This window comes from Brugia malayi (genome assembly GCF_000002995.4).
Source record: "Brugia malayi strain FR3 genome assembly, contig: Bm_v4_Chr1_scaffold_001, whole genome shotgun sequence".
Classification (NCBI taxonomy): domain Eukaryota; kingdom Metazoa; phylum Nematoda; class Chromadorea; order Rhabditida; family Onchocercidae; genus Brugia; species Brugia malayi.
The window spans coordinates 11,465,463-11,475,337 of NW_025062475.1; the positions used below are offsets into that span (position 1 = coordinate 11,465,463).

The following is a 9,875-nucleotide window of genomic DNA, read 5'->3' on the forward strand; positions in this document are numbered from 1 at the left end:
TATTTCAATGCTTACTGAAACTTTAATTCTTCAAATGATTATTAAATTAAGTGGAATAAATTTCCTGATGGAGAGAAAATCCAGCGATTGTTCAAATCGAAATTTTAGATTCATTCATATTTTTCTTTTTCTTGCGGATTCAATACGGGTTTTGATTTATGCAAATATTTTTGAGTGCATCCTAAATTCAGAATTTGTTATTATTTATTATATTATCGTTATTATTTATTATGTTATTGTTTATTACTCTTCATAAATGTATACATTTGGGTATTTGTGTGTGCTTGGTGATACGAATAATATTTGAAAAATTGTCTTAATGCAAAATAAATAAGTCGTCATAATATTATACATGTAAAAAGGATTTGAATTCCTTTAATATTTTGGTCAATAAATATTTTAACCGGACTAAATTTTTTAATATTTTGTTCAAATTAAAATTCTGATTCCATTACATAAATTGCCTTTTGTAGTTTGAGAGTAGGTGGATGGCACCCGGCAAAAGTGAACGGCGTAAGCGTGGTCGCTGGGAGCAATACAATGCCGATTTCAATGCTGATGAAAATTCTCAATCGAGTAATTTAGGTGAAAAAAGTGTTTCCAGCGATAAAGATACTACAGGTTATTTTTTCTTTTTCTTTGTGAAGATATTTGCTGATGGAGAAAGATTTAAATGTTGCATATTGCTCTAGGAACGATACGTTAGTGATCCCAGATTAAATACATTTATAATTAAAATATGAAGTTTTCAATTTTTCCAGGTGCAGAATTATAACGTTTCAATCTTAGTTATGAATTTGAGAGTTACTAATATCGCATTTGGCCTCATGTCATTTGAAGTGTTTAATTACGCCTAATACCGGTTTTAGACTGTCTGCAGTAAAAATTTTACGAAATCTGCTATTCTTTCTTGCTTATTTTCATACTTATTTGGAAGGTTGTTCTGTTATTGAGTTCATTTATTTTTAGTACCAAAAGCAGCTAGTCACAATTTGGAAGGACAGACTACGGTTACACGTACTGATGATTTTGGAGCGAAGGATTACCGACATGAAATGAAATTGAAACCCGATCATGCATCACGTCCTCTTTGGGTTGCTCCCGATGGTCATATCTTCCTGGAATCATTCAGCCCTGTGTATAAGCATGCCCATGATTTCTTAATTGCTATTTCTGAGGTTGCTTATTGTTTTATCGATAATTGTTTACTACTTATCTAATATTTTGACTTCTTTATATTTCAAATTTCGAAATTTACACTTTACATATTTGGGAAGAAAATAAAAAAAAATTTAAGATATTAAGCAAACAGCAGTTCATGTAGCAGCTGAATTCGTTAACGCATTACTTAAATAGCAAAATCAATACGTTAACGCATTACTTAAATAGCAAAATCAATACGACTAGATCATTTGATTTTATTTTGATAATAAATTTCTCTCGGGTGATACAGCGCCTGTATCATGTTTATGTAGTATTATTTATTTCACTGAGCGTATTGTTGTAAGATTGTCCGCCATGCTTCATTCAAATCAAACTTTAATCTCATTATTTTAGCCAGTCTGTAGACCGGAATTTATTCATGAATATCAACTTACGGCTTATTCACTATATGCTGCTGTGTCAATCGGTTTGCAAACCAGTGATATTATTGAATATTTGGAGAGGTTATCGAAATCTTCTTTACCGAAGGGAATTATTGAATTTATTAAGGTAAGAATTGACTAGCTTTTTTTAGTTTTATTTAATCAGTTAAAAATAATAGGGCAGTTAATAGTCCAGTTAAGATAACTTCGTACTGAAAACTTTTTTGTGTGCAAAAAAGCAAATAAATGTTCCCGAAAATGTGCTTAGGAAACGAAGGTTTTACAGCTATTCAGTTTAAATAATGCAGCTTCAAGAAATAGAAAGATTTTGTACGGATTCTTGCGAAATAATTTTCCTGATTTATAGATGTGTACTCTTAGCTATGGAAAGGTAAAGTTGGTGCTCAAATACAATCGATATTTCATTGAATCGCGCCATTCTGACGTTATACAAACTTTATTGAAGGATAAAGTAATCCAACAATGCCTTATAGAAGAAAAACCGGCAACAGAAATACCACAAACAGTAAGTTCTAAAGCAAGATAAACACCTCGAACTGAAAGGCTTCTGTTAAATGATTTCCGGAATATAAAATAACACGGAAGACGGAATCTTAAACAGCTCATTATTGTCATGGTTTTTTCAAAGATATAATTACATAGACATGTAGAATTTAGCAGAAGTGTTACAAATAAGTAGAGTTTATACGTTAAGTTCATGGATGTTCTTCGAACTTTTCTTCTCTTAATATTATGAACTATTTGTTTCTTGTTTTCCCAAGATCTAGCAGAACTTGTTATTCTGCAGAACATAAACATGGAAAAAATACAAATTCCGGGAATCCAATATCAGCATCAAGAAGCAAAGGAAAAAGATGCCAAAAAGTCAAGTGATGTGCCTGAGGATATCGATTCATATTATGGTAAATTAGACGGTGATGATGAAGATGAGGATGAAGAAGCCATCAGAAACCTTCAACTGCTGACTTTTGAAGTAAGTCGAATGAAAAGGTTCTTTTTTTTAGATTAAAAATTAAAAATTTTAACTTATACGTACTTATCTTAGAAATGAATCCTTTTAAATTCAATGACAATTGAAAATTTTTTTAAAGATCAAGCAAGAATCGATTGAAATTGTACAGAAACGCTGCATCGAATTGGAATATCCATTGCTAGCGGAATATGATTTTCGCAATGATACTTTCAATGAAAATCTTGGAATCGATCTGAAGTCATCTACTAATTTAAGGTGTTACTGTATATTAGTTTAGAATGTAATTAAAAGAGAAATTTGTGAAATTAACGTACAAAAGTTCATATATTACAAAATTCTAATGATACCATATTGACAGGCCCTATCAGGAAAAGAGTTTACGGAAAATGTTTGGTAACAGTCGTGCACGTTCCGGTGTTATTGTCCTCCCTTGTGGTGCTGGTAAAACGTTAGTGGGCGTTACTGCAGCTACAACAGTCAATAAACGGTGTTTGGTGCTAGCGACGTCAAACGTTTCAGTAGAGCAATGGCGTGGACAATTTAAGGTGACTTTTTCAATTACTAATTATTTTTCTCTGTTTAACTTATAGATCTTCCATATTTTTATGATTTTCCATTAAAGTCATTTTATGGTGTTTTCAAAAGATTTTTTCACGAACAATTTTTAACAAAACTTTTCTAAACAAACAAGAACCTTTTGAAAGATTTTTTGAAAAGAATTCCTTTTTTCAAATGCTCAGCTCTGGTCAACAATTCGAGACGACCAACTGATTCGGTTTACGCGTGAGGCACGTGACCCAGTACCATCTGGTTCAAATGCTAATAAGCCAATTGTATGCATAAGTACTTATTCCATGGTTGCATATACTGGAAAAAGAACATACGCAGCCGAAGAAGCTATGAAATATATTGAAAGCCGTGAATGGGGACTTGTCTTGCTAGATGGTATATATCTTTTTTCTAGTTCGGAATATATAGATACGTGAATGATGAATATATTTTGTACATAATTCGATAGAAGTTCGAGCTTTCATTCTTCAACATTCCATAAAGATTACTTTTTTATATATGCATATAGACTTTGATTACAATAATTTGCAGAGGTACATACAATACCAGCTAAAATGTTTCGACGAGTATTAACAATTGTTCGAGCACATTGTAAGTTAGGATTAACAGCTACATTGGTTCGTGAAGATGATAAAATTACGGATTTAAATTTCTTGATTGGTCCAAAATTATATGAAGCAAATTGGATGGAACTTGAAAAAGCGGGACAAATTGCAAAAGTACAGTGTGCTGAGGTAAAGTTTTTTAAAGAAATGTAATATTAGGATCAACGGGATAATCCCTAATGTTTCTTTATTTAAGATTAGTTTTTATTAAACATAGTAACATGATATGCTTGTCGAGTTTTCTTCTAGGTTTGGTGTCCTATGAGTGCCGAATTTTATTCGTACTATTTGCGTGCTCAAATTGGGCGCCGTCTTTTGCTAGCTGTAATGAATCCCAATAAATTTCGCATATGTCAGTTCCTTATTAAGTATCATGAGCGGCGTAATGACAAGGTAAGGGCTGTAGCTTTTGTTCTTTTTTTGAATATAAAAATCAGCAGTAACTGTTAATGTATGTAAAATAGTGCAATATCTAAGAAAGCAATTTGCCGGAAAAGAAAATTCAAGATACAAGTATCGATGTTCGTCTACATCGTCGCTGTAAAGTTAGGTTCAATTCACTGTGTATTTTTTGTGTGAAGATTTGAGAAAAGTAGCAAACATTTAAGCGGCTGAAGTAAACACCACGGCATCACAGTAATAAATCTTGAAGAATAAATAATAAGAAGGGAATGCCCATCTAGGTATCGGATAATTACCGTTGCAACAATCTTGGAAATTAATTTACTTCTGGAATACTTCTTCAAATTCTGTTTTAGAGAACCGTCGGTTGCTGGATTTAGTCGTCCAACCTTCTCTTTTCTATCGGAATAAATTAGTCAGTTGTTATTACTTATTCGTAGTAATTTATTCCAAATTTAAGATCATCGTCTTTTCTGACAATGTATTCGCGTTGAAGAAATATGCCATAGAGATGGACAAACCATTCTTATATGGTGAAACAGGACAGAATGAACGTATGAAAATCTTGCAAAATTTCCAGTATAATCCGAAAGTGAACACAATTTTCGTATCAAAGGTTTGCTCGAAATAATTCAATTGATATTAGAATTTAAAAGCCAATTCCATAGTTCGAAATGACAAGAAAATCTGATAACGAAGATAACGAAGAAATGAAATGAAATGATACTTGGATAGCAACAATATTTAACAGTTGTATCACTATAACTACAAATGAGTAAATTCACGTGCCCGACCGAATTTTATGCTCTTGCAGGTTGCAGACACATCTTTCGATCTGCCTGAAGCAAATGTTTTGATCCAAATTTCCGCACAAGGCGGTTCTAGAAGACAAGAAGCACAGCGATTAGGACGCATATTGCGAGCCAAGAAAAATTCAGGCGATGGATTCAATGCATTCTTCTATTCATTGGTTTCGCAGGTAACATTTTTAATCTTTTCTAATTTTTTGTGTGTCTGTGTTCTACTATGTTTTTTCAGGATACTGTTGAAATGAGTTACTCACGCAAACGACAACGTTTCCTAGTGAATCAGGGTTACGCTTATAAGGTTTGTATCGTCATGTCGGTTATGTCGAATGAAATTATTTTAAGGACAAAAAAAAAAAGACCAAAAGTTTCCATTCATTACTTGTGAAAAAAAAAATCTTTATATATTTTAAATAGGTCGTAAACCGACTACCGGGAATGGAAAAAGAAACCTTGAAATTGGCCACAAAAGAATCTCAACTCCAATTACTGCAGCAGGTACTAGCCGCTTCGGATGCAGATGCTGAAGAGGAGGATATTAAAGAAGAAAATGTAGATGGTTCAAAAGAAATGAAAGTAAGTGCATTCTTGATATACTTCTTGAATCCGAGTTCATACTTGTAAAAGTTAGAAAAGTTTTTGTTTTATATAAGCTATTAATGTGCATGTCTCTTCATGTCTATCACTATTCGACTATAAGTTGGATTTAATTTCTCTACTAATTCTCGTGACTGGTTCTGTTTTCAAGATTCTTGCAGTATTAGTCATAAGCCCAAAAATACAAAAAGCCACGTCACTTCTTTTGTTTCAGATTGTTATCTTCACTTTGGCGTTTGTTATGTTTTTCACCACTTGCTCGCAAATATTAGTTTATTTTGCAGACAACGAGAAAAGAAGGCTCGTTTTCATCATTCTCTGGAAGCAACTCTATTTCCTATACGCAGAAGACAAGAACTGTCAAAGATGAAGATAGACATCCATTATTCCGAAGGTTTCGAGCGTTTAAATAATTTTATTAATATTGTTCATGTGTACATAATGATTTTATACATATTCCAACTATATTGCCGAAAGAATAACAGCGAATAAAACAAATGAAACGTTGTTGATGTCCTATTTGTTGTATCCGGCTTGATTTGGTTTCTAAAATATGAATTTTATTTCAAATTTTTGCATTTGACGTAATCTAGACAAAATTTTTGCGTTACTAAAATACTGTTTTGCATATGAAATGTTGTTGATGTTAAGGCGAGGATAGGAACCTTTCAAGTGTCAGGATGGTGGTATATTTCAAAATGAAATGTACCAGAGACCTTTTTTTGTTTTAGTGCCTTTTATTCATTTGAACACAAAAATCAGTGACCTGTGGCGTATCCGGTCGAGATATGACTGGATTCAGCGATTCACTTGTTGGTGGACCATATGATGACAGAGCATTCATATTCCTCGTCATCATACCATTAACTGTCGACACAAGCTTTGTTACATTAGTAGGATGAGACATCTGAAGTTTGAACCTAAATTGAATTCAAGAAAGAAAAATTAAAAGCAGTACTAGTTAAGTAGCACAACGTACCTGCTGCTGGTATTGCTGTCCAGTAACTGGTGCAAGAGACGGCAAAGGCTGTGTGTTAATTCGAACTTGCGTTGCATTTTGAACTGTCGATGTCAAATAACCCGATGGTGCCGCTACATGTTCATCACCTTCAGGAGTCACCTATAATTAATCAGTTTTGCATGATTTCTTTACGGAAGCAGAAAAAATGGCTTATGCTATGTTTTTCTTTCCTGCCTTTACATACAGCGTTATTCATTGCATTATACATAGAACATCAATTTCATCAATCTGGAGCTGAAAACTGCAAAACAACGCGAACTGACTTGGTACACCTGAATCATTCTGAACTATAGGTATGCTCAATAAGAAGTTCAAAGATGTACATAAGTGGAAGCCGCCGGTGATGCAACGTTATTATGTGTTGTTGAAATTGAGACAGCTGAGGGCGAAACCGGTACTAAATTTGTTGACATAGCAGGATTTCCAGCTACAACTTCATCATTTTAATTAATTGAGGAGTTACAAACTAATGATTCAGTGGAAAAACAGTTTACCATTATTAATACGTTGATGTGACTGTTGCACATGGTTATTTAATCCAACAGTAGTTTTGTAACGCTTCGAACATTGACTACATTTGTAAGGACGCAAACTACAAATAATAGTTTAAGATTAAGTTTGTTAAAATCAATCATTAATCAATTATATTTTCTTTCTCAAAAAAATAACAAACTTTGCATATTTACTAGGTGTACCGGACTGAATCAGTGGCGCAACTTGTCCAGGCACCACAGCAGTCAAGTCAAACGATACTGCATTATTGGTGCCGTTATCCTCACTATAGCCATGTACTTGACGCGCATGATAACGTGCTCCTTGCAGATTCTTGTATCGTTTGTTGCATCCTTCAACTGGACATTTGTGTCGCCTTTCATCCGTGCTATTTGTTTGAAATGAAATGCAATAACACGAAACTTAAACAACTTAATACTTGATAAATGAAGAAATTCGAAGAAAAATTCAAATAGGGACGGAATATAACTGTTTGAGTGAATATAACTACTTTATTACGTACTCCAGCTATCCTAAGGGAACCTTCAGAAAAATAGTTCGATTAGTCTTTCACTTCTAAATCAAAGTCAAATGATCGATCTGCACTTCAAAATCGCTTCGGATCTTTACCATAACTTCCTTTGGTTTCATTCTCTAGTTTACCATCTTTTGGGTCTTAACATCTACGCTCTGTGATGTCATTTATAAGTTATTTACATCTTAGCAAAGTAGATTAAAATTCTGGTAGCCAAAGAAGGTACCCTTTACTGACTTCAAAAAAATATTACAGGGTTTTCGGACCCTTCCACAAAATGCTTCTTATGAGACTACAAGATAATATGAATTTTTATTAAATCTCACCCCTGCTCATAGTCATCACAGTCCTCGTTTCTGTATAAATCATTTGATTCTTCATCATGTTGATCTGAAAAGGTAGGAATAGCTTCGAAAATAAAACCATTTCAATTTTCTGACTCTTATTCCTAATTTTCAACATTAGTGCTCACAGGATCATTTCTATAATAAATAAAGTAACAACTGACAACATAAACAACAAATTAGAATTTAGAAAGCTACCAAAACGTGATTTGTCTCCAGCTTGTCCAAAAACATTCGCACCGACAACTGCAGACGCTAATGTTTTTTTCCTGGAAAACCACGGAACTGGTCTAAAAGTATCATTTGTATTTAATGTTAAAAAAGAAATAATTCACGAAAGAAATACGATCATCGTCGATGGCGCAAGCAAGTGGTAAATCCAAAGTGAAGCACACTTCAGGATAAGATCTAAGACAACTTTCACTGGAAAGTGCTGCAATTTCTGGCAGTGGAGATATTATCAAAGTTTAATAGTTGAAATTACAACCTGTAGTGGCCAATCGCAAGCTTCACAGGTTCGGGATTAATCGGAACTGCTTTATGAGGAGGAAGTTTTGAAAATAACCTGAAAATAATAAATTAGGATTTTTCAAAAACATTTCTATCTTATTTTTAATCCTTTCATTAAAGACAGACAAATCTATTTTTGAATTAAACACAGGTTTCAGGAGATAATGCTTAATCATAAAACTTCACAAAACAAGCACATCTAATTCAGTCGACTAATGGCAAAATATTTTTGAAACTTGAACACAGAGCTTACTTGCAAATTGTGCTTATTGGAAAAACAGCGGTTAATGCCGCAGCTTTCGAAGGATCATCGTCCAGAGAAGAGTTTTTAGCATTTTCTTCTTTCTTCTTCATTTCATCCTCGATTATAGCTGCAATTATAACTAATGAAATTCAAAGTCTACGAGTCAAGATCAAATATGTATTCATTCATTATCTGCATTATACCAGTAATTGCATGTCAATATTACTTTTTTAACAAACATTCACTATTACTTCGCTCTATTCAAGTATACATACAGCATGCTATTATTCAGCCCTTCTTCACTCCGATAAAGCTGGAAGTTAAAAGCTTACCTTCCTATTTTAATTAAGAAGTTTTACCCAACATTCAAGTAGGGGGATAAATTTATTGTCCTAATGGTTTTAATGCCTGCTTTACTAATTCTTTTCTTTCACTACAACGGAATAGAAACCGGATCAGATAGGACAACTAGAAGATTTGTGAGCAAAAGATGACAGACTCATATTTTTAAAACTAAAAAAAAACCCCATGATACTAGTTTTAATTAGGTTAAAAAAAAAAAATAAAACAAAATAAATTACGGATATGTGTCTCCTCGATGTGCTGAAGCAAATCATGGAGGTTTCCAAAGTTAAGTCCGCAGCCACTGAACTGACAAATGTTGACACTTAACAGTGCTAAAGCCATATCTCTGCAAAAAATAAAACGCTGAGTTATGAATTTAAATACTAGCATCTTAAGAACTTCAGCTTTTTTGATCTAAGGTTTTTGCAAGTAAGCAAAAACCTTAGATCAAAAAACTAAAAGTCGAAAGATGAGTAGAAGTAAAATAAGAAAATCTAAATTTGTTTTATTCAAAAAACAAATTCTAACATAAATTTTGCAATGAAGGTACAATATATTGTCCAATTCTAACACTTCAAGCAGCATACTCTTAAAACACTTTCAAAACACTCACTATTGTTCTCTGTTACTAAAAACAACCTTTTTGCAGCTATTAGCGCTTTTATCGTTTTTTTTTCTCTGGCTTGCTCCCTTGACCAAATATTACCTAGACTTATATCACTTAATAACATATTCATACTATTAAATGAATATTTAATAAGCTTAAATATAATTAATTCAAAAAAATTTCGGGTATCAGTTACTTAAATTGTTGCTTACTTAAT

The 9,875-nt window shown here is 33.0% G+C and overlaps 2 protein-coding genes across 3 annotated transcripts; one reads left to right on the plus strand and one right to left on the minus strand.

Moving 5' to 3' along the window:
• Positions 1–488: 488 nt before the first annotated feature.
• Bma-xpb-1 (helicase, putative) lies at positions 489–5,973 on the plus strand (the record flags this gene model as incomplete). 2 transcript variants are annotated; one of them, XM_001895579.2, is made up of 15 exons in its annotated part: positions 489–621; positions 970–1,178; positions 1,558–1,713; positions 1,954–2,112; positions 2,395–2,580; positions 2,699–2,835; positions 2,939–3,125; positions 3,321–3,525; positions 3,682–3,884; positions 4,005–4,148; positions 4,618–4,773; positions 4,972–5,136; positions 5,196–5,264; positions 5,381–5,539; positions 5,845–5,973. In XM_001895579.2, 15 exons carry the CDS (start codon positions 489–491, stop codon positions 5,971–5,973), a joined length of 2,397 nt encoding a protein of 798 aa, XP_001895614.2. The 2 variants fall into 2 exon arrangements, with proteins under 2 accessions (XP_001895614.2, XP_042933449.1); XM_043077515.1 differs by lacking the exon at positions 489–621 and having other exon boundaries at positions 1,056–1,178.
• A 314-nt stretch (positions 5,974–6,287) lies between these two features.
• Positions 6,288–9,393, minus strand: Bm7011 (Zinc finger, C2H2 type family protein; the record flags this gene model as incomplete). The annotated part of the gene is made up of 10 exons (XM_001895578.2): positions 6,288–6,467; positions 6,540–6,680; positions 6,905–7,008; positions 7,076–7,173; positions 7,255–7,461; positions 7,935–7,998; positions 8,151–8,221; positions 8,440–8,517; positions 8,716–8,833; positions 9,288–9,393. 10 exons carry the CDS (start codon positions 9,391–9,393, stop codon positions 6,288–6,290), a joined length of 1,167 nt encoding a protein of 388 aa, XP_001895613.1.
• Between the last annotated feature and the right edge of the window lie 482 nt (positions 9,394–9,875).